Genomic DNA, 24,974 nt, shown 5'->3' with positions numbered 1-24,974 from the left:
CTATCACATTCAACTGATCATGTCCATCGTGGCTAAAGACCTAACCAGCCAAACTGTCAAACCGGTTGGAGCAAAACCTTTTTAACAGTAAGTAGGCAGAAAAAGACATGATTATCACTAGGTTTATGCACACAAAATGGAAAGGTCGTGAAATGGTTTACGTCCATTTTTAATCTTAACATATCAAATCCTTCTCATTTTAAATGTGTCATCTTAAATGTGAAAACTCCCTCCATAAAATCAAACAATCTTTCTTCATCTTTCTTCTTCTTTAGTCCTTTTTTTAATTACTCATTTATCCTAATGAGGTTGACAAACCTAAGACAAAAACACTGAGCCCACACCACTATGGTTAGGGTGCATACACATTATTTTGTTTTAAACAGATTTCAAACTCTGGAAGCATTCATTCAAATGCCATTTACAGAAGCTGTTACATACAAAAACAAACAAAAAAATAAACCCTAAAAAAACCCTCACATTTGAGCACATAGCTGCTGCGCAAATACCCAGTGACAGATTTGAATTCTTTAATTGATTTAATGTGTTTAATCTACATTACCATGAGACCCATAAATATGTGCACCCCTGTTTCACACTACATTTCTTTTTTGATTATTTTAGTTTTACTGTTCATTCTTATTCTGGAAAATGGGAATTGACTGCATCGGGTCATCATCGCAATCATTTGAGCATAGAAGGTGCTTCATTAGATAAGTTTAAATTCATTGGATTAGAAATAAAATGTTTTTTTCTTCCCCTTAATTGTACCATTACAATTAATATCAACGATTATACTGCTTTGGGCAAGAATCAAATTGACCCCTGCGCCTTCACCAGAAATGTCAAGTCTTGTCAAGAGTGAGAAAGTTCCCTGATAAACAGCACATTTGACCTTTTGTGTTATCACTCGTCAAAACCAATTGTCGCACGTTTTCCTCTTCTTTTTTTTTCTTCCTTTATAGAATGTGTGTGGCACTCTGTGGTGTACTGTGGGAGCGACATGTCACTCCAAGCTAGACGGGGCTGTGGATGGAACCAGTTGTGGTCAAGATAAGGTGTGTCTTCTCTTTCATCATTTATAATGCCGCTCATTGTAGCATGCCGCATCCGTCCATCTTGACCAGTAATCGTGTCACGATTGATACCTGTCATGTTTCATACCAAACTAATTGTTTTTGTCATTTTTCAAGAATATCAGTTTTAAATACATTCCCATCACACTTTTTTTTTTCACCAACACCCTTCATTTAAATTTTGATTTCCACAATTTCACAAGATTTCCGTTTCTTGTCTATGAAACAGAGTAATGTCTAAATCGGCGCAATTTTGGATGTCATAAAACAAATATTTACTATACAACAAAACCTTGATAAGCAGCATAATAAATCAAATAAAGCTTTAATCTGCTTTAATGTTGAAACAGATTCACCTTTTGGGTGCTTGAGGCGTGCAACAGAGTGCAGCTGTTGGCTGTCACAAAGCAATCTTAAGGACACTTCCTTTTCTTGCTTCCATCACAATTGAATGCCACAGAGAGGCGTGACAAAAACAAATGTATGCTGTACCAAAAATAGCACGTGCACATATACATGACACGTTTGATTAATTTTGGTAAGTTTTGCTGTTACATATTATTTATATTAATAAAAGAGCGTTGCATTTTGCGATCACATAAAATGCTCTGTCAAAGTAGCATATGATAACATGTAGTCACATTACCGATGGTAGTCAGCCGCAGGAGCCAAATTATAATGATACTAAATTCCACAAAGCAGGAAATGGACAACGTGGTTGGCTGCTGAAGCAGAGGAGGACTCATGTATGAGACACAATGAGAGCTGCACACTGCTGTTGCCCGTTAAGGCAGATGGCGTGGGAAGTAAAAAATCTTAATCGTTTAGACAGATTGGATGGTGTTAAATCGCTGTGACTTTTCAAATTGCGATATATTGCTAACATGGTTAACATCGGCCCATGCTTAGCCCGTTGAAAGAAAAGCCCAAAATATGTGATTCCATGTATTCGTATTTTAAATGTCATTTATTAAAAATAAAGAAGTTTTTAGGTTTACGAAGCGCCTTGGCGAACAACAAGTGTTAATTTATTTGTTCTTCTAAATTTTGCTGTTTTCTTGCCAGTGGTGTTTCAGTGGGCAGTGTGTTACAGCTGGACATTATCCGGATAGTGTCAACGGGGGCTGGGGTGCGTGGAGTGAGTGGTCGACATGTTCAAGGTCGTGTGGGGCTGGAGTTGAGAGTGCGCAACGAGACTGTGATGACCCAGTGTAAGTTGTATTTTTATTTTTTTATTTTTATCATTTACATAGACTAATGATACATTTCATAAAGATCAATGCGTACTCTTATAGATCCAATGCAAGAGTAGTGCTTTTACAGAAATAAAAATGTAACTTATTCATTTCCATGCACAGAAAAAAAAAAAAAAAATCTCGTTTTTTGTCTGCTGCTTCAGGCAAAACCCGATTCCCTCCGAGGAAAAAAAAAGCCTAAGGTGCAAACTCAGCAAAGCGGTTGATGAAATGTAATGTATTGAGGAGTGCACTGACCTTCACATTGAACCCTTACACAAAGGCACCTATGTACTATGCGCTAGCTGGTAGTCGAAAACAGTTCTTTTTCATAGAACGTGCTTCCCAGTAATTGTCTTCCTTGGGATTATTTGGCAGTTTGGGAGCTTTAATTGATTGGGACTCAACTGCTTATGTTCCTCAGGGTTAGATCAGAGATGGCCAACATAGTAGACAGGAAAGAAGGGAGGGTGAGATGAAAATATGGAGTATGGGGGGGACTGGATATCTCTGTGAATGGTATCAATTTTCAATGAGAATGAGCGAGGTGGAGAAAAACCTTCTAATTTTTGAGATCTGTGAGAATCAGCTGTCACCACTTGTGTTATTTCTCTCTTCGATATCTTTGGGAGAACTGCTGTGGCATTTCCTAAGAACTGCTGTAAATGTACAGAAAACCTTTGTATAACCAATTCAAGTGTACCCCCCAACTCCACAAAAAAAATTTGATTTTTTTTTTTTAATATCTGAATTAGTAGTGAAAACTCAGAAATGACAAAGTATCAACAAAAAGAGTTACATGACAGAAGCTCTTTGTTCTCATTTTCAGTGAATATATTCGTTGTTTGGGGGGGAATGGGAGCATTCCGCTGCTGATTTTATGTTCCACAAAAACAGCATTAATCAGAATTCTGTATTTAGACCAATGCGGGTGCATATTATTGGGAATTCTTTGCTAAATATGTAGGTATTGTGACGTAGCTTGTTTGCGACAGATACTCTATTGTAACTGCTAGTTAAGCAGGGTATTCCAAAATGGTTGACCCCAATTCTAAATTCCTCTCAGAACTACTTGATGGATCTTAATGAAACTCAATACACTTTATGTTGAAGGTCATAAGTTTTGTTGGTTAAATTTACAAAGAAGAGTACTAATATTAGTTGGTTCTGTGACAGATTTTCATAAGTGTTCAATACAAGTGCCGCCTGTGACTCTGCACATGTCAAGTCTTCATTCATTCAGCATTTCATATTATTAAGTTGGTTTTGTGCTAAATCAATTATCATCTTTGCCGTGATGTCTCCATGTGGTCTTAAATTTTCACTTTGTTTGTTAGCTCGTCGTAATGAACCTTGAAAACAGCGTACATATAGTAAGGTATCTCTTTTTTTTTTCTTCAGCTGTACACTTTCAAGTGTTTACATATTAGATCCTATGAATAACTGCATACTTGTATGAATGAAAATATAACCATTGTTCATGTTGCAAAAATGAAAAATTGAAGGTCCATGCGGAAGATTGGCAAATGGTGAAGCTTTCGCATAGGTCGTGTTCCAAACAGTTCATTGACAAGTTATTTTGAAGCATGGTAAAAATTGAAAATGACGCAGCAAAATTATACACTGATTTTGCTATATTGTTAAGTCTCAGCCTTGGTAGCCCCATAAACAGGGCAGTTTGTTTCCAAAAAAAACAGTTGAAATTCAATGATGTTATTAATTTTTTGAGGGTTGTCAGATTGTTGTAGTTTTCTGGGGACTTCACCCCCTGGTCCCACATTCCCACTGGTGCCCGCACCCTACTCAACCTATTTAAAATGAAGAGAACATGTTCTTTGATTGGGATTATTACTTGAGTGGTGATGCCACAGTTCATCTACTGAAAGAAAGTGGGGAAAAAAAAATCGCACGACATTCCGAGTTTTCTAAAGTTCTGTACATTTACTGTAATGCCTCTCTAAGTAGAAAATTCGAGCCATAATTTCAGATCAAGTATTGAGTGCCAGAGAAGCACAAAGTGCAACACACAAACACATTGAGCACGCACACAGCTGTTGGCCACGGTTCACATCCAAACATTTCCACCCTAAGGCGATTTTAGCCCGAGACAACCAACAAACCTCCCTCGAGCTTGCTGAATTCACACGCTTGCTTGACCATGCCTCAATAAAGCACATTTCTAATACACATATACTTCAATTGAGATAGTATTTGCTATAAATTTCATTTTTAATACTTTGTATTAGGTCAATACTGCCTTAAAATGAGAACGAAGAAAAATCTTCTGCAAAAAATGCCACATTTTGACTGTTGTGAAGTGAAGAGAGGACCAGTAGGGGGTTATTCAATTCACACTTGTCACCATCTCTGTGCTGTGCCTCTGATTGATGGACAAAGTTAATTTGTCACCAGGCAGTGGGTGGTGGCACATTTTAAGTCAGCCAGTTTAAGTGAAGCAGTTTATGAAATAGGCCATACCGATCATCATTAACAATCAATGTGTTGAAGAAAACATATTTGACCCAAAACTAATGTCTAATCAGTCATTTTGTTGGTTTGTTGTTTTAGTACGTGTTGTGAGTGACTGTAACTACCTTCTAAATTGAGTATTTAAAAAAAAAACAAGGAAAATGTTAAATTATGTAAAGTGTTGGATGAAACATTGGCATGAAATCTTCAGTAAAATTTGAATTATCCAGTAAATGCTCTTATATAAATATATTTTATAGATCCAGTCATGAGATCATCAAAGGGTCCATATATTGCAATTTCTTTTATTGTCTGATACAGTGGGTTGTTGGTGAAAGAGAAAATCTGCCTTTGCATTTTCAAAGCGTGCATCAACATAATCAAAGTCAAGAAGTGAGGCTTGAGTTCTCATTTGCTGGGGGGAAAAAAAAATACAAACCAAAATTGTCAAGCACAAATGCCTTGCCCTTAGCACAAATTTTACTCTAAGTTTTTTATTTCGCCTCACTTCTTAGGCTGTTCAACATATTTTTCATTTAAACTTTTTTTTGCGTCAAATTGCCTTTGTTCAGATATTTGACATACTGTATTTTTCAGACTATAAGCCGCGACTTTTTCCTCATGATTTGAGCCCTGCGGCTTATAGTCCAGTGCAGCTTATTTTAACAACTGTGTGTATCTATTTATGGAACAACCATGAAATAGAACTGAAAAGATGTGACGCAATGGCTCCAAAACAGTTTAAATATAAATCATTTAAAATATAAAAAAATATGTCTACATTTAAGAGTATAGTATAAAAGTTTGTGATGTGTACATTTGATATAAGGTATATATGATTGTATTACAATATTTATGATTGTATGTCTGCAATGTGTATATGTTCACTAAAATAATCTAGCAATTAAACATTGGGAGACAGAAGATGCTATTGAAGAAGTGATTTTGAGTTTGAACTGCTATTTAACTCTGCAGTATTCTGTTGGTGTGATGTTGAAAATAATCCATCATTTTTTGTATAAATATGTCGGTGCTAAATATGCAGGCATATTGAGTATGTTCATGAGAGAATGTTGCTGTTGGAAGGATTTTTTTTTATTTAGTTATTTATTTTATTTAGTTATTTTTTTTTAATAACCATAAAAAAATAAAAATTAAAAAAAAGTCCATATAGCATCTTTGTGCGTAAATATCTGATGTTACGACCTGCGGCTTATAGTCGAGTGCTTCTTATCCATGACAAAACTTGTTTTTTTGCTCACTGTTTACGTATATACTGGTGCGGCTTATAGTCCGGAAAATACAGTATTTATTGACTTATTCCCCCTTGCCAATTGCCATGTCATCAGTGACATCGAGTGCTTGTTGATATTGTAGTTATTGTCCTCTCCGGGGTCATCACTATTCTATGTCTGAATCTGAAAGTTGTAGCTTTTGCTGAGGTTGATCTTGCTTTTACCTTAACCCTTAGATTTGTGTCCTTTAGTCCCAGGAACAGAGGAAAATACTGCCTGGGAGAAAGACAGCGATATCGCATCTGTAACACAACACCATGTCGGAACAACATGCCCACTTTTCGAGATATCCAGTGCAGTCATTTCAACAGCGCACTCTACAAGGGCAAATTCTACAAGTGGGTGGCGGTCATCAACAGAGGTGAGCAAGCTGATTTCGATTCAATTTGACGTGATGTGCTGTGGCCGCGTTTAACGTGCAGCTGCACCTTCTCATTCGTGTGTGTCCTGTTCTGCGGCAGTCAGTCCTTGTGAACTTCACTGCCGTCCGCTGAATGAACACTTCTCGGAAAAGATGCTCGATGCTGTCACCGACGGCACGCCGTGCTTCGAAGGCAACAAAAGCCGAGATATGTGCATCAATGGCATCTGTAAGGTAGCGGTATGCCTAATGTTTATTTCATCGTTCCCTTGCTACTTTGCGCTTCATCTTTCGCACCTTCAGTGCTTCGTGTTTTTTTTTTTTTACTTTTCGTGAAAAAAAGCTACATTGCGGATAGACATGGTGTGAAGTTTTCCTGCATGCCAAACAGACGACTGTGATGTAACACTTGCCACATGCACTCCTCTGACATCGACCTAGAGTGGAGCCTGAAGATGACCGAACATGACTCAGACGCGGAGTTTAGCCAATCGAAATTCCAATTTATTACAAAGCAGTCTAGGTAACACCTTTCCAAATGCTTTCTTTGGTCATTCTCCTCGTCCCTCTCCTTCTGTCGCGAGTTCAAATTGTCACACGCGCTTGTGAGCTTCATGAAGACTGGCAGCAGAGTTGGGCAACATTTTTTCACTGGTCCAACATTTGTCATTCGTCCGAGCCCCGCCCCCTTTCCGTCATACTGTTTTTTTCAAGCCCGACAAAATTGTGATTGTCGTTCCGCCAATCGGTGTATTTTTGCCTAAACTTCCACCGCCACTAGAGGCCGACATTTCGCTTTTTTTTTTGAGTCCATCATTCATCAGGCACTGGTCTGCACTCACACTTGTTCTTTTTTCTGGTTTAGTACTTACACTTAAGGTTAACACCGTGGCTGTGGTTCTACACTTAGACTGCAATTGAAACCTAACACGGTAATGTAAGTGTAACACGAAACCCAAGCCAGCTAAGGGCTTTAACCCTAGGCTATAATACACTAATACACCGTTTAAAATGCCACATCTGAGAAATGCAGGAGATGAGAGTGCAGTTAGCAATCATGTCCACTGGATGGAATTATCATGCTTTACATGACACTCAATTTGTAGATGTTGGTTCTCATTTATAACTGCCTGCCCTACAACTATAGAAGACGGTTTTTATTAACATTTGTCTAAATTTGTCTAAATTGCATCTGTCACATACACTACAAGAGTATTAATCAGGTAATTAAAAAAACTTCTATCTTGCATTTCCTGTCCAAGTGCAAATCGGAGAAAGAATGCAAAGTCTGCACTCCCAGAATGCTTATCAGCAAGAAACATGCAACCAGCAGGAAGGGAGCAACTACAAATAAATCTCCTGTCAAGTTATCTGTGTTATAGCTGTGAATGACAAATACTGAATTGAGCCAACCCAGTTTTTTTACTCAGCTGAACATATTTCTCCACTGCTTGGTGGTGCTGTGAAGTGACTATTGTCACAGTGACCGCAAGCTGATTGCAGTTAGTACGAAAGTGCTGGAAGCAATCGGGCAGATAAACATCCAAGTCAGTCGAATTATATTTCTGTAAACAAAAAAGGGCGTGGCGGCTGACAGACATATGACGGACATCTGACGTAGTGTCTGTCATGACGATTACAATGACAGCTGAAAATTGCGACTGCGACATTTTCAATAGCCGTTGTTTATTTTTTAGCATTCCCGTCATTCGTCGTCCGTCGACAAAACGGGCGTCCATCGGCGATGGACTGACGGACAATCCGTCAGTGCTGACAAAGTGCCCACCGCTGCTGGAATGGCAATCTGTCAATCAGCTCACAGGCTCTCCTACAGGACACGTGATTGGTTCCTGCCCTCATTTGTCGATGTTGCAACGGGAGCCAATCGCGCATACTGTAGGAGTGCTCGTTGGCTGATTGACAGATTGCCTGGCCAGTCACCTTCATGAAGCTCACATCGAAAGTGACAACTCGAAAGCGCAGCAGAACAAGAGGGAGGAGGAGGACGAGGAAAATTGGGAAGAAGTAACCTAGACTGCTTTTGTAATAAATTGGAATTTTGAGCGTCCGTGTCATGTTTGGTCAGCTACACGCATCTTCTTTCTACTTGGCGCATTCCTCTTTTCGCGGGGGGTTTTGGGCCCCCATTAACCACGAAACATGAGGGAACACTATATCTCTACAGGAAATTAATTCAAACCACTGGTATATATGGTACACTGTACTGGATTCCTTTTGTGTGTTTAATGAAATGCTGAATGTGCTACATTCTCTCTACAAGCAAGCATTATGCAGTTGACATTTTGTATTGCATGTCATTTAAAATGCTGTGGCCATTATTTTTCAAGATAACATCCACTTGACTATCTAGGCCAAAATGTCAGTTACTGATACAGTCTTTGGATTTGAATTGGACTCCAGATTTCATGACATTTTGTGACATTTTTGGTAGACACTTTCTTGCAAAAGTTCTCTATCATAGCAGCAACATTTATCAGCCAACCATTTTCCATAGTGCTTGTCTTCATGATGTTACTTTCACACAGACTGTGGGGCGAGCGTTCCTCCTTGCTTTGTTCACTGCCGTTTCAAAGCGGGAGTGTACGTGAAACTCACCGCGTCATCCGCATGCACCAATGAAAATATAAGCATCCGCACTGTGTCCTCACTACACACTGTGTATACGTATGGAAGAGAAAAGAAAAGAAAAAGAAAATCTGTCCAAGGTTATTTTTTTCTTCCCACGAGCTCCCATCATCAAATTCTTATCCTATATCCAAGACAGTGATTAAAGGTTAAGTTGATTCTTGCAACACGCTTGTGGCATTCCTGAAAAAAATGCCATCCTCTAGTTTAGACCTGTCTCCATAATTACTATGACTTTTTTTTGAGTCGATAAACAGAATTGATAACAGTTACTCATGCCTCTTCATTGAAGTCAATTTTATTTAAAGTACAAACGCACCAAGGTACATTGTCCCAATGCACTTTACAAAAAAAATTAAAAAGTAAAACGGTAAAATCAAACATGCAAACACATTTAAACACATAAAAATGAAAATTAAACTGAATTAAATTAAAATTAAAATTAAATAGAAGGATAACGATAAAACAGTTACAAGCTAGACTGGATTAAAATAGTGACATTTTTTTTTTTTCTTCAGACTAATGGAGGTAGATTCCCTAACCTTCACGAGAAGATGATTCCATAAGGGGCAAAATGGGAGAAGGGTATTATGCTTTTGCTAGTTTTGTTTGTATTCTTGCAGCCAATTTTATCAAGACTGGAGAAAAGAACGTTACAGTGATCCAGCCTAGAAGACAAAAGAGCATGTATAACAATCCAGGAATTATGAAATGATAAAACGGGGTGGATTTCAGATAGATTTCTCTTGAAAATTTCTCTCGAAAATACTCAATAAAATTCTTACATTTAAGGAGGATGATAAACCAATAATATTTTTTTACCCATTCCTTGTCATAATACCTGCCAACAATAGTGTCTGTTCAGTATAACACTAGTGACACATTATTCAATAAATCAACTCATTGAAGTGACTTTTTTCTGCCATTGTTGTGCAATTTGTGTCAATTATGTTTGGCGTTGTGCGTTGTTGCATTTCTGTCACAGAATGTCGGCTGTGACTACGTGATTGAGTCAAATGCGGCGGAAGATCGATGTGGAGTGTGTCTTGGTAACGGCTCCACCTGTGCAACTGTGAGGAAAACATTTGAGGAGAGTGAAGGGCTCGGTATGTTTCTCACAGCAATTTCAGTAGTTATCACAACTGATTGAATTGTAAGAGGGAATATTGTTTTTGTTGTGTTTTTCAACATAGAATGGAAAGCATCCTAGATTGTTTCTGATTTGGTTTCTCCAGATGTGATTCCCTTAAAATAATGGCAAATTTGTGAAGAGCAGCGCTGCAAAGTATGTGTGTGGCACCTTTATAGAATGAGCAAGATACGCTCGATGCAAAGAAGCTTAAAAGCGGATTTTGCCATTGGCATTGGAATTCTTTGTGGATTGAATGATTGTTACTTAAACAAAGAAAAAAAACAAGAAATACTGCTCTTTCAGATTTTTCTTTTTTTTAACACAGAATAAAATGAATTGTCAATAAAATGAATACATTTCCATTTCCATGGACCTAACACAAAAGTTGCTCATCCCACAAATGCATGTTGCTTTGAAAAGATGCATCACTCCAAGGGAAAATCAACCCCAAAATATTCTACAATAATGTTCTATAAGCAGCTACTCTAAACACTACATTCTGATTAATACAGTATTGTGTTTGTGCAATACAAACCAAAATCCCTCTGGTTTCAATCATCTCGTAAGGGCGTCCATTTGACCACTTACGGTCAATTGAAAGGAATTTACAGTTGTTCAGGTAAGGGTGAGTCGTGATTGGTCATTACCTGTGGCCTGAGCAACTGTGATGTCATTTCACTTGACAGCATGTGGTAAAATGACCATGGTAAATGGAAAAAGTAAAGGAGGTGTTGTGGTGTGGTGGCCAATCAAGCAAAGTGGAGTGGGATAAACTTGTTGGAGCTAATAAAAAAAAGCGGTATATACGAGGAGCGTATGAAAGATTTTATGCATCTTTTATTCGAAGTGTTGATACGTCTCAAACAAAAGTGATCTTCTAAATTGGGGTGCTTCAGTGCTCTTGGAATAAGAATTCAGGCCTTGACAAGGGACTATGTTGGAAAATAAATCATAAAGATCTTCAATCCCTTTATTTTTTTTGATGCTTAAACTTTTCATTACCCCTTGTGTAGAGCTTTCTACACCATATGGTGGTTAAAGAACTACAAAGCTTAAATTCACCAGTTCATCCAGAATGTTTTGTTTTATTGAACACTTCACACGCTATTTGAATACTGCATCACTACGTATTAACTGTGATTCCACAAGCATAGTTTCTTAGATGGCATGCATTGTCTTCAAGGATATGTGGACATTGGACTAATCCCAGAGGGATCGTGGGACATCAGGATTGAGGAGATGGCTGAAGCTGGAAATTTCCTTGCACTCAGAGGTGACAACCCAAATAAGTACTATCTGAATGGCGGCTGGACTATACAATGGAATGGCGAGTACAAGGCAGCTGGGGCCATATTTACCTATGAACGGACTGGACATCTAGAGAACCTGACCTCACCTGGGCCCACCATGGAACCTTTATGGATTCAGGTGGGATCATAAAATTAAATGCTTTTTATGATTGCTTTCGATACAGATATTTCTTGCATCAAAAATGTGCAAACAATTTGATCCTCATACTGTCAATAGTATGTTACAGTCACATTCCAAAATGGAATACGGTGTTCCCTCGTTTTTCGTGGTTGATGGGGATCGGAAAACCCCTGCAATGAGTGAATTCCATGAAGTAGGTTTTACCCCCTGATGGATATTGTGCATACATAAAATGTAAGAAATATGTTCAATGAAACCTGGCCTACATTTCCTCGCCATGCTCAGTTATTTCTATAATACGGTGGCTGAACTGGCATGTGTTTCTTTTTGGGCACAATGTCATTTTTCTTTTACAACAAACAACATTCACAGCGTGGCAAGCGGCTGCCAACCATCCCAGAGTCTCCTCACCCCCGAGCCAAACCCTCTACCACCTTACGAAAGCATATTGCCCATTAGCCACAATGGAAGGTTTTCCTAAAGGGCCAGGCTTGGTCTTTGTTGTTCATTCCTGTGCACATCCGCCGACTGCAGTCGGCAGCATTCTGTCTCCAAAGCTGAAGTTGCCAAGGGGTAGCAGCGGTCCCACATCGACAAAACTGGAGTAACGACGAGGAGGCAGAGTTCACTCAGCAGTCATTTTATTTTAATTAATTGCTGCTTAAACACATGCGCTCTCTGTCTTTGTTCTCCTGCACGAGTGCATCTTGCCCCCCCCCTCCCTTTCTGTGTATTCCCCCACTCAGCTTGCCTGTAACAATAGCAAAGAGGATCGAGTTGTTGCCATAACTTGCTGCTGTTGAGTGATAGGTAATGTCATGACACTATGTCATAGCAAGCAGTGGTTTACTGTAGTTTTGAGTGCCTTTATGTGTGGCTGAACAAGACCGAACATTAACAGGCTGTTGGACTGGTTCACTGAGTGTGGGAGTTTTATTGCAGTAAATCGGATAGATGCTGCAGTAAAGCAGTGACGTGAAATGTTGCTATGGTGTACATTTCCTGAGACCACTAGCAACAAGTAGTGTGATGCAAGTAGCGCATGTTGACTAAAACAATGTTGTTTACTAACCACTTGTTTTCATACAGTTTAACTATAATTTCATTTTGGGGGAGCTGTTGAGAGGGAAATAGAGAGCTAATAAAGGCCTTTTTGGTAACTCTCAAAATGTGTCGGTAATTGGAACCTTTTTTTTTCCTCTTTAATCGGATCTAAGTAGTTTAGCCGGAGCAAACTACTTTTATTACAGTAGGGTGAAATGCATTTTAACTATCACGCAGTGATTTTTACCTCCAACAATGGTCAAAACACACTTTGACAGTTGGAGATCTGATCGTTTTATCTCTGAAAGTCACTGAGTTGCTTTCTCCGTTCACATCGGTGGCATGAGTCAAACGATAACAGGCATTGCAAAGAAGCATCTTTTCAGAACCTTGTTTGCGCTATTGCTGCACCCGTTTAAGTGCAAAATTGAAAACAAATGAATGAATGAAAGTGTTGTTAGAGAATCATGTGAACTCCTCAACTTTTAACATTTGCTCACTGTCCAGCAAGATGCAGAAAATGGCCACCGGGTTGATTGGTAAAGTTTTATGATTTCATGTGACTACTATCAGTTGGATGCTGGTCGTGTTGTAAACTTCATTACAGTTTATCTTGCCCTCCGCTCTTGATCTCAGCTCGATCTGTGCGTCTGTTTGCGCTTGTTCTGCTGCTGTGTGTGGCGTCATAAATACATTATTGATGCTGATTGGGTGTTGGTGACGCTACACCACAAGATGTTCACTGTTGCACAGTGGTTCTCAAATGGGGGTATGTGTATGCCTGGGAGTATGTGAACGCACTTCATGGGATACATGAGATTTTAACAGGGTTTTTGCCAGTATCAATATATCTAGTTTAATGTTCTTAATGCCATGACAAGAACAGTTCGTTTTCAAATTTAAAAGTGACTAATTTATTAGGGGTACTTGGCTGAAAAAATATTTCACAATGGGTACGTCTTTGAAAAAAAGAATCACTGCTTTAGCACTGAAATGGATGACACAACCGCACCTGATTGTGTGAACTACAGTGATTTTATGGTTGCCGCTGTCAGAAATGCTCCCCACGCGTTCAGTCTGATCGCAGTTTAAGGCATCTTCCTCTTATGTGAATGACACCCTCAAGTTTTGACAACATATCAACCTCGTTTCTTGCTCACTATCAAATGTACTTTTTTTTTTTTTTCAAATAATGGCCCAGATGTCCATAGTCTAACACAAAGCTGTGTGTGTTTTATTTATTGTTGTAGCTCCTTTTTCAAGAGACCAATCCAGGTGTGCGTTATGAGTATACGATCAGTCAAAATCTTTCTGAAGACAATACCACTCATGCCACAGTTTTCTTCTGGAAGTCTGGATCATGGACTGAATGTAGTGCCACCTGTGGATCAGGTAGGTGAACATTGCGGTTGTTTGTTGAGTTGTAATCTAAAGAAGATTATTTTGCATGATTTCTGAAGATCAGTTTAAAACATTTCCCGGATGGCTCATTAACATTTTTGTGACAATATTTCATGAAAACCCCCCAAAATCACAGCTGCTTTACAGCATATGCACAGACAGCAGATGTGATCTCACTTGCCAGTGCATATGTTTCTTACAAACAGCATGTGGAAGGATTATTGTACCTGGTGCTTGGATTGTGCTTTTTTTTTTAATTCGGCACCAACCAGAAAACGGAACCATCAAAGGAAAGTTGCATAAGCAAGCGCATCTTAGAAGTACCACCGACTTAATGATTTTGGTTTTGAAAACGCCCACAAGACATGCGTGGTCAACCGCCGCCACAAGAGTGCAAATTCACATCACTCTTAATAACTTTGCAGAGTATAATTCTAAGAACCCGGGTCATCTGCGCAAGTTGATGACCGTCTGATCAATCTCTTTCAAAGTATTTACATCACATTTTCTACCCGGGCTACTTTTCTTTGGTCCCGCAAGTGGTACTGGAAAAAGCGCTAAAGGATGAGGGGGAGGGTAAAGCCGGACAGATTTCTCGGTAGAAACTGTGCTTTTGTCGAGTAGAGCTGAGTAGGATAGATATTGTCGGTTAGAGATGGGATTCCTGAGGTTGGCTCTTCAACCTCTGGGACTGAAGTCACTGCATAGTGTCTTTCACTTTGCTTCATCCATCTTTCATGTTTATTACTTTTATCCTGTCTTCAAGCGTTAAGCTTGGTTTAAGCCGCATCCGCGAGCTCTGCGCAGCTCCACGAGTCAAAATGACATTATTTCGGCAACCACAACCTCCCTCCCCACGGAGTCTGCGCAGGCCCGATTTTCCGCAACACATACCTTCCGGAATTTCTTTACGTGCGGAAAACATGGCGGACAAACAATTGCTTATGGAAGTTTCCCTGGTACAAACATCCTAATGCTTTGACTGCAAACGACTACTGTGACCTAGTGACAGTAAACAACTCCTGGAAAGCACCACGTTGGGGAGAGATGAGGAGTTACAAAACACTTGGAAGAATTTAGATCGTTTGAATCGACTGGGATTCTCTACCTCTGTTTTAGAGTGGTGTTGTTTGTATGCTGTAGAGTCCATTTACTGCCACCTATAGTATGGGAGAATATCGGCTGACTGCAGGGGAAAGCGCATCATGCATAAACCAAGCCAGACTTTTGCTGCAGGCTTGATTTCGCCGTAGAGAATGTCAGTGCAAGGGAAATTCTGCAAGGGAAAACATTTCATATTATGCAACAGGCATTTTTCATTGTAGGGGGAAGTAAGAAAGAGGGAAAGGCTACAATGCATGTGGGAATTTTTGCACGTGCAGGTTTTGTTTAGAGGAGTTTTAACCGTATTATAGTGACTATGAGTGTGCCATGATGTTAACGTATATTTTTGCCAGAGTGTAGAAACATCTATGTTACATGTTTACAGTAAAAATACTGATCTATGATGTAAATCTGTTTTCTTGAGACATTGGTCTGTTTGTTCCAGGTTGGGTCTGGGACTCCAAAACTGCCAACATTTTAATGATGTCCTTCCAACCTGTACATATTTATGATGATGTGTCCTGGATGACTCTCGATAGCAGAGTTCACATTATGCTCTGATGCAGTGAAAATAGATGGTCCGTGCCTGTGTACAAATGTTTTCTTACCTGAAAAGATTTTATGGTCATTCCAGGTGTTCAGAGGCAGACTTTCTACTGTGTGGAGAGAACCACTGGGATAGTGGATGAGTCATTTTGTGACCATTTAACCCGGCCTGATGGCAACCAGACGACTTGTAACAAAGAACCATGCCCAGCCATGTGAGTCTGATGAGACATTACTTGCAAGAAGAGCCATGCGTTCAAGTCCAAAATTTCAAAGTTTGCATTTCCCAATCTCCAAACCCTGCTGGTGTCATACTGCCAGCATAGTCAGTAATTCTTTTTTTTTTTCAGTAACATGATCTTTGCCTGTGTAACTCGGCTCAAGGTCATATTTATGTTAGCATAAAGCGCTGTAAACAGTTGTTCATTTGTAGCAACTAGGGTCTCTTATTTGTCTTATAGCCATACATAGAAAACTATAGTATTCTGAATACTGTACTGTTATCGCTTTTCGAGTTTTTTTTCCTCTATTGGCAGAAAAGAAAAGATAACTTCCGAGCAGAAACAGCATTGTAGAACAACAGAATCACTTTCATTATTTATGTATGTATTTATTTATTTTGCACGCTTTTAAGGACGCTTGTTGCACTTTATTTTGTGAGGTTCATAAACATACAGCCATGAAAGTTGATTCAATACTTGATTTTATTTAATGCTCATAAAAAACATATGGTAAAGAATGTATAAAAGGCAGCGCATGTTCTTTGCCGTCAGTATACCTCCATGGATGATGATTGCTGCCAATTGTGCTTTTGTAGTTTCTTAACAAGCACAACCCTGTCTTGTATGTAAGCATACAAATGGATGTAATGTGTAATAGTCATGTTTTTTTGTTGAATGGTCTTTCATCATCACAATCACCAGTTGAGACATTGTGGAAGCACCACTGAAAATACAGGGCAAAACCCCCAAAGAGCCAAAGTATTTGATGTGAACAGTAAATCCTATTCCGCATACAATAGTTTCTCTAAAAGGTCAGGATATATGAGTCATCTTCTTTAGTCTATTGTGAAATGTGACAGTTTCCATCACAGTTAATTCCACAATGCAACTTAATCTGTATCTGAGTGCAGATGGTGGGTGGGTGAGTGGCAGAAGTGCTCAGCAAGCTGTGGGAGCTTTGGTGTGGCTCAAAGGACCGTGCTGTGCCTACAAGCCATCAGCGTGGATGATCAGAAAGCCCTACAGCCCACTCAATGTCAACACATCCCAAAACCGGAGTCAGTTTTGTCCTGTAACACAGACATCCCATGCCCAGCAGATTGGACCACTGGCAGTTGGTCAAAGGTGAGTGTGGCTTTAGGAATAGTTTTAGTCTGGTCCGGTTGGTGCTTGGTTTTCTGTAAATGAACCAGAACTGGCCAAGAGGCTAGTTTTTATCTGCAGTCCCTGGACAGATGTTACATTGTCCCCCTAAAAAAAAAAAAAAAAAAAAAAAACCTTACTTGGAAAATTGACCTCCCTAGGTAGATTTTTTTTTTTATAAGATGGTGTGTTTGTATTTATACAAATGAAAAAAAAAATCAGGAAGCTAAAAAGATATTTGTTCACTCGTCATTTTGTGAGATTAATCAACATCTATTACCTCTGCAAATATTTAATGGGAGTCTTTGAGATTGGTTTTTTTTTTTTGTTCTTTGTTAGGTTTGCGTGTATTGTTGTTCCAAGCGAAACCATATTTGATATTTATTTGGGTCACCATGCTTTAACTTCAGCTTTTTAGCAGATGGCTGAAGGTTTGTGCCAAACTATCTGGTGCTTGAGTTGTTCACATCATCCTCCATCTTGACAAAAGCTCTCAAAAGGAAAGTTCATCAAATCCTACCATTTCCTTTCCATACTCTCTCATACAGTAGATGAAAGCTTTCATCTTGCACAGTTTTAAATAATATGATAGGGTGTCCCCACGCAAGATTAATGACCAACCAATTTTTTATTCAGCAAATTACTGGCTACGGTTGCGACGTGACACAAATGCCATGAGACAAGATGTCGCACAAGACTATATGTAATATACAATAAATGTCCACAATGTATCTAGCAGTTGTTTTTTTTTTTTTTTAACCGAGCATTTAATTGACAATCTAGCGTGCAAAACATAATCAGGAGGCTCACTTTTGTTGCAGGATGGAGAAATCTTGTTGTAAAGTGTTTAGAGCTTCTAATACGAGATCTCCTTTCATCATTAGCATTCATCAATCTAAAGTTTTGAAAATTTCTTGCTAACTTTCCTCGTGTAGTCTCGGGGTTGGTCTTGGTGTTGCTGCTGCGGATCCTAGAAATGAATAACAAGTCGAAGTCATTTGCTTGTACTTTGTCACAGTAGCGGCGGAAGATTGAACTAATGTATTTTGTCATTGTCAGTGTTCACTCACGTGTGGAAGAGGAGTACGTCAGCGTAACGTTACATGCTCCAGAAACACCGGCGTGGACTGCGACCTGCAAAAGAAGCCCCTCTCTCTTACTGCTTGTTCGATCCAGGACTGTCCTCAAATCGTGGACAATTTCGGTGATATCGACTGGTCCGGGAGTGGATGGACAAGCCAAGAAGTGTTTAATGAAATTAACTCCATACCTGTAACCAATCTACTTCCAAAGTACAGCCCCACCAAAGTCCACTCAAATAATAATGATGCAAATGACTTGAGTAACATATTTGAAGATTTTCATTATCACAATCAGATAGAAAGTGAAGACAGTACTCCTAAAGTGGATGACTTTTACTATGATTACAACTTTATCAACTTTCATGAAGACTTATCAGATGACAGTGGTGGAATAGATTCAGGGAACAGTCAGGAAATGGATTTTCTGCTGGAAGAAAAGGCAACTAGCAGTGTGATTGATATAACTGGTTCTTCGAAAACTTCAGAACCACAGAAGAACGTTATCAAAGACGACCTGAAGGATGTTGGCACGGAACCCGCTCAAAAAAATTCTAGAAATTTTGATGACTACCTTGCTGAGGATTACCTCCTGCCTGTGTCCGCCACTCGTTCACCACTAGAACATTCATCCCGCAAAGATGTAAATGACGAGCTCATGCGGTCTCAAAACAATAACGCAAGCGCTCCTCCGAATGACACTACTAGGGAACCTACGAAGAGTAAAAATGCAGGGGAAGATAAAGTGGCTGAAAATAACCACAATTCCACAGGGGATGAAAATCACATCAGGGAATTCACTGTAAGTCCATCACATGCTGCCTCAATGCCTGAAATTCAAGTCGGGAACGGTCACACTGTCACACTAACAATGAACACCCGAGGAGAAACTGTCACTATGCCTCAATTCGCTACTCCAAGGGTTTTAAGCTCCTCTGTGCCAAGAGCTGTAGAAGATCCAGAGTTCCATCCTCCTCAAACTAATAATGAATCTGCAGGATTTTCACCTGATCTTATACTGGGAAACCTGCCTCCATCTCATCTCAATAAAGACTTGGTTCCCCCTAAAGAGAATTCCAGAGTGTCTGACAGTGGCCTCAGTGCGACCTCACTGCCTCCCTCTCAGAGTTCCACTCTTCTCCTTTCCCCAGATCGGCTCATGTCAGGTAATCAAACTGCCCCTGATGACAACATATTGCCTGCTGGAACACAATTCCAGCCGCCTACAAAACAGGAAGGATACACGCAGCCTCCTCCAGATAATTTCCAGCCAGTAACAACGGAACAGACTCTGACCAAAGCTTCGACTGAAAAGACTTCACTGGATTCTTTTTTGTCTACATCATTTCCGTTTGATGAATATAAGCACAATCAAATTCCCTCTCTGATGAAATCTGGTATTTTGAGTGATCCCGACTCTACATATATTCCTTCAAAGCTGAGCTCCGAAGCCGCTCAACCTACTCCCGCCCGCAAAACATTGATGAATTTCCCACCAACCCAGCATTCATATCTTTGGCTTCTTCCTCAGTCAACATCAGAACAAAGGCCAGCCACCACACAAATGGCAGCCGTTTGGGTCACAGGCAACTGGAGCTCTGTGAGTTTTCATGAATGTATTCAATTCTGACCTTGCACTGTAGCAGATTTTTCTATGTTATACAGTGATACATATATCGTGCTCACAAATCCACGGTTGAGCTGAAATGAAATGACGTCTCTTGCTCATCTGGTGAACAGCTTTTTGTTTGTTGCAATGTGTTACTGTATTTGAGAGCAGTGTTCCACAAGCTGTGGTCTGGGTGCCATCTGGAGGACTTTGACCTGCAGCTCTGGTTCTGAGTCTGATTGCGACCCAGCCAAACGACCCACGCCAGCCCAGCGTTGTTACGTGCGCCCCTGCTCCATGTGGAGGGTTGGAGAATGGACTAAGGTGAGATGGACCTCTTTTTTTTTTTTTAACTCCTTTGGGATTTGGGATCTGGGATGCTGACATTTTATACACTGTTAATTTGTGCGATGTTTACTTTGAACACATGTAGCCGGTTAATGGTCGTGGGGCAGGAAATCACAATTGAGTATTCTGTTTACCTCTAAGATGCAGACTGGCCTTTCTCTGTTATTAGTTTGTGGTTTGCTTCCTAGAAGGGCTGGTCAATTAGTTTTACCCAGGGGCCATGTGGGAAACTGTACCAGTTGTTTAGTCATGCTGTCATGCCAACATGTAAACCTCAAATAGGTTTCGTATTGATTTAATGTCCTGTTTAAGCATTAAACAAAATTGTTTGAATAATCTGCCACTTGTGCTTTTATGCCGTGTGTTATGATGATAAAATGAAACTTTAAACAATTTCATATTCAGTCATGACAACTACATCTCATTTTAATTAACCTTCACAAAACCTGTGGAATATTAACTAATAATCAATTGATTAACAGGGTAAAACATCCTGGCTCTCATTCACCGTCCAAGAATGTGTCCAATACTTGGCATTTTTGCTTTAAAGATGTTCACTGAGTTTAGAATTTAATGACTAAGTCGCTCATTTAGAAATAGTGTTGCACTTGCTTTTTAGCACTGCCTTCACACATCCACACAAAATCAAAACACATATTTTGAGATAAAAGCGTCGCATAGTTTACTGTTTGTGTATAAATCTGTTTACTAAAATATCTACGAGTGGTAATCCATCTATTCAGCACCGCCATTATTGTTCTCATTCGATAGTAAATCTCACTCGAAATCATGGTCCTTGCTGCGAATGGAAGCCCAAGTCTTAAATATGATATTCTTGATCAGATACAGACAGAAGAAACCCTTAAATCATATTACTGCTCGATTCTTTTTGCAGTGCTCCAAGAATTGTGGAAGTGGTATAAAATCCCGAGAGGTCCAGTGTTTCGACATGCGGGATCAGAGACCTCTACGGCCTTTCCACTGCCGAGCGATGTCTTCCAGACCACAAAGCCAAACGCCATGTAACGTTCGGCCGTGTCTCGACTGGTACACGTCTTCCTGGGGGCAGGTGCCTAACATACAGTAGCTCTACAATTGAGATATTTGCTCCTCTTGCACCACGGTCTTACTCTTGTTTGCCTTAAGGGTAGGTGATGAATGTTTCTGACGGGTCATCACATCGTTTTTGAGTCTCCTTGACACAATGTGATTCTATTTACTGCATGCAGCACTTGAATGAGTTCCGTTCACCTTGCAGGAAATAGTTTGCTCAAAGGTCTTCTTTAGCCTTTCATCAACTTAATAAAATAGACTAATAGAAACACTTTCATGGTCTCTTTGAAGGCCACCTGTTCTTTTCACAAGACTGTATAAAGGTTGCACCTGTCTTACATTGTACTGGATCCATCATATTACTTGTGTGTGTTTTTCATAAGTGTTCAGAGGTTTGTGGAGGTGGAGGACAGCAACGACTTGTCACTTGCCCAGAGGAGAAGCATTGTGACGCTGACCTTAAGCCAAGCAATATTCAGCCCTGTAATACTCAGCCTTGTGCTCAGTGGCTAACTGGCTCTTGGGGACAGGTACACACCGTTGAAACACACACAATCTAGAGATGCCATATGACCTTTGCTCTTCTGCTGTTGCAATCTTTTATCTTAGTTTTGGAAAAACCATCATTTGAATATCTAATTCACTTAATCCATTTAAAGAAACAATATATAATAAAGATGGGGGTGAACAGACAAGAATTCTTTCCAATCCAGTGATTGTTGAGCGATTTATCTCATAGCTTTTTAGCTTCCTTAACTTTAAGCTAATCAGCATTTCTTTTACTATGGGCATGGAGGCTAATGTTGAGAGCCACATTGTATATCTGGCATGATTTTGAAGAAACTTCAATGCTGAAGCTCTTAATTGCCCAGACAATATTTAATGTATTTGCTGCTTTTGTGAAATCATTCAAGTCGACAAAGCCAGTATGTCTTTAAAGACCAAACGGGCAATCCCAGCAGTCATTTGCAATGTTTCCCAGAAGCTGTTAGCCACGGGTACCATTCACAAAACCTTTTTTTTTTCCCTGCTGGGGCAGACTGGCTAGCACGAGGCTTGGCCAACCTCTGCTCACAATATTCAGTTTTTCTTGGACGGTCGGTCATGAAAATGGTGTGCTAAGTATAGATTCAATCAAATCCACATCTTCTACTCGTTCTCTAATCTTTGGTTTGTTAAAATCACCTGTATAGCAACAAATCTCCAGGTTCAAATTCACAAAAGTTTACTTCAAAATGGCACCGCCGGACTCCGGGGACACATTCATGCTGATTTCTATGTAGGCCGAGTTTGCTTGCCCTGATGTCGCAGTCTCGCAGGATGACTGGCCTAAGCACTGTAAACTGAACAAGCTCTGTCCATTCACTTGTTGATGTCTCTGGCAGACTTTATGGAATCTGACAATGCTGGCTAGCTGAAATATGATTGGATCAAAAAGTTGTTATCCAACTTTTTAAAAGGGCAAAATCTAGTATAACGTATAGCACTGGAAGCACTGCAAAAAAGTGATATGACATTCAGACCAGCGAGAAGGAGAATAATTTAATTGAAATTGACATCTTGTTTTAGCATTAAACGATATTGTATTAATATTCTTCCACTTGTGCTGTTATGCCTTATGTTATGGTGATGAAGTCAAAATGTAAACAATTTCATAATTTCACGATTTATGAGTATGTTTAGGCCAGCAGAGAAGGCCTTGCTTGCCCTCGGGACCTACGACCACTGGCTAACATTTCAGCTGAAAAAAAAAAGAGAAAAAAAGTAGCCGGTGAAAAACATTTTGATTTACTTAATTAATTTGCTTTGGGCTATGGGAAAGCTGAAACCTGAGGGTGAAAGCGCCCCAGCATCAAGATACTTCTTACTGTGTGCGAGGCAGTAAATTGTGAAATCTATAGCTCTGTGAACAGAAGGATAAATATACTTTCATCTATAGGTACGGTGCTCATCTTGGTTACGCCCAAACAGAACAGATTTATTCTAAAGCTCTGCTGTTTGAGAGACAGTATTTTTTAGCACGCAGCAAAATACTGTACTTACAAAATTGAGCCACTCAATTCCAATATAAAACATTAGCGTTCAAGTGAAGGTGAGCTGTTTGAAATAGCGCAAGGACACGTTGGTCAGGCTTTGCCCCATTTCGATCTTGTCGAAGCACCCCCACTTCATCAAATTTTTCAACATGAATGAGACTCGCTAGCTTGTGAAATACAATTCAAAAGATACTGGAATAGAATGGCAGCTATAGCCATGGATAAACTTATTCAAGATATCTGAAGCGCAGTCGTTTTCTCCTGAGCTGCATCTTAAATCAAACTGTAACTGTTGACAGCTTGAAGTCATCATGAACAGTGAATCTACATCCATGTCACACCTTTATTTATAACCAAGAACTTTTTAATTTTCAACATTGCAGTGCATCATGTATAAATAATGAGTGACACATTTTCCCTTCAGTGTTCAGCTTCCTGTGGCGGCGGAGTGCAGCACCGACTCATTAAGTGTGTAAACACAAAAGTTGAGACGGAAGAGGAGGTTGATCAAACTCAGTGTGACCATGACATGCCACCGAGGAACACGCAGAAGTGTAACATGGAAGAGTGTCACAGGAATCCTTCCGGTGAGAAATACTTGCATTTCATATAATACGCACATAATTTATAATTTTGTCACTTCCTGTTGGTTCTTGTATTTTAGCATTTAGTATGAGTGCAGTATAGCATGATTACTATGAATTAAACCTTTAAATAAATTTGAAAACATGATCAAATATTTCACACCTAAATTTACAATTGAGCCATTTACAATGTACAAAAAGGTTTAAGAACATAGGACCTATTTTTGAAGATGACATCTCAATGCCGCACAACCCATTCATGCACACATTTCCATGGTAACATTATTGTTGTTTTTTTGTTCTATTTATCATTATACCATCTGTTGCATGCTCTCTGGTCCTCTTCTCAAGTCATTTGAAGACAATGATGAAATGAGGTTTCAAGTGCCCAAATAACAGATGTGACTTCCTACCAGATGCTCCAAGTTGGTTGATGTAAAGTTTTGGTTAGAGCAGAAGGCTGCTAAAATCCACAGATGAATGAATTCTTGTGCTCAATCTTCAAACATAGGAAAAGAAGCTTCTTTGTCTTCAGAAAAGAATACCTTTTAATCTTTTACCAGCAACATGCACATATCTTTGCAGGGGCTCCAAGTTAAAAAGAAGGCACAGACAAGTTTGTTTGTTTCTCGTGTGGAGACCTGAATATTGCAAATTCCGATGCAATGTAAAACACTAATTTGCGGCCAAGCATACAAAAAACGCACAAAAATGCATGATTTCGCACGCAAGTTCATTTGTAAAATAGCAAAAAAGCCAGGGATTGATGCTACAAACTCGATTTTACTGAGCCTTAATGTGACACAATAAAGAACAGTTACACAGAATTGTATGTTTGAAAGTAGGAGGCAAGAGAAACCCACAACACAGAGACATACATGTTCTGCCTTGTTTCTGACAGTACACGTTTTGCATCACAACATCTCAATTCAAATCACACACTGATGACGTTCCACAATGCCTTTTGTTTATTACTGGTCTATATTGGGCCTGCTGGAGCCCTAGGGATGATTATGGGTGAGGCAGGTTAAGCATAGCCAATGGGAGAATAGACATACACAGGAAATGAGGCACGAAACGAGGTTTCAGATGGTGCCGTTGTACCCCTCTGATGCAATCAAGTGTTTGTTATGTTCACACAGACTGTAGCTAATGTTCTAC

The 24,974-nt window shown here is 39.6% G+C and overlaps 1 protein-coding gene across 1 annotated transcript in view; it reads left to right on the top strand.

Moving 5' to 3' along the window:
- Positions 1–24,974, top strand: part of adamts7 (ADAM metallopeptidase with thrombospondin type 1 motif 7) — a 66,960-nt gene that overhangs the window by 36,342 nt on the left and 5,644 nt on the right. Inside the window, exons 10-23 of the mRNA XM_088413655.1 lie at positions 966–1,058; positions 2,142–2,287; positions 6,267–6,436; positions 6,537–6,670; positions 10,068–10,188; positions 11,398–11,642; positions 13,940–14,081; positions 15,829–15,955; positions 16,873–17,086; positions 18,164–19,783; positions 19,964–20,116; positions 21,036–21,209; positions 21,577–21,723; positions 23,654–23,816. Coding sequence (XP_088269781.1) covers positions 966–1,058; positions 2,142–2,287; positions 6,267–6,436; positions 6,537–6,670; positions 10,068–10,188; positions 11,398–11,642; positions 13,940–14,081; positions 15,829–15,955; positions 16,873–17,086; positions 18,164–19,783; positions 19,964–20,116; positions 21,036–21,209; positions 21,577–21,723; positions 23,654–23,816 — 3,649 coding nt within the window. The remainder of the gene's footprint in view (positions 1–965; positions 1,059–2,141; positions 2,288–6,266; positions 6,437–6,536; positions 6,671–10,067; positions 10,189–11,397; positions 11,643–13,939; positions 14,082–15,828; positions 15,956–16,872; positions 17,087–18,163; positions 19,784–19,963; positions 20,117–21,035; positions 21,210–21,576; positions 21,724–23,653; positions 23,817–24,974) is intronic.

The sequence above is a fragment of the Hippichthys cyanospilos genome, chromosome 4 (genome assembly GCF_059441005.1).
Source record: "Hippichthys cyanospilos isolate Australia breed blue-spotted pipefish chromosome 4, RoL_Hcya_1.0, whole genome shotgun sequence".
NCBI classification, from domain to species: Eukaryota; Metazoa; Chordata; class Actinopteri; order Syngnathiformes; family Syngnathidae; genus Hippichthys; species Hippichthys cyanospilos.
The sequence above is the reverse complement of the archived record's forward strand: the minus strand, read 5'-3'. Positions and strand labels throughout refer to the sequence as shown.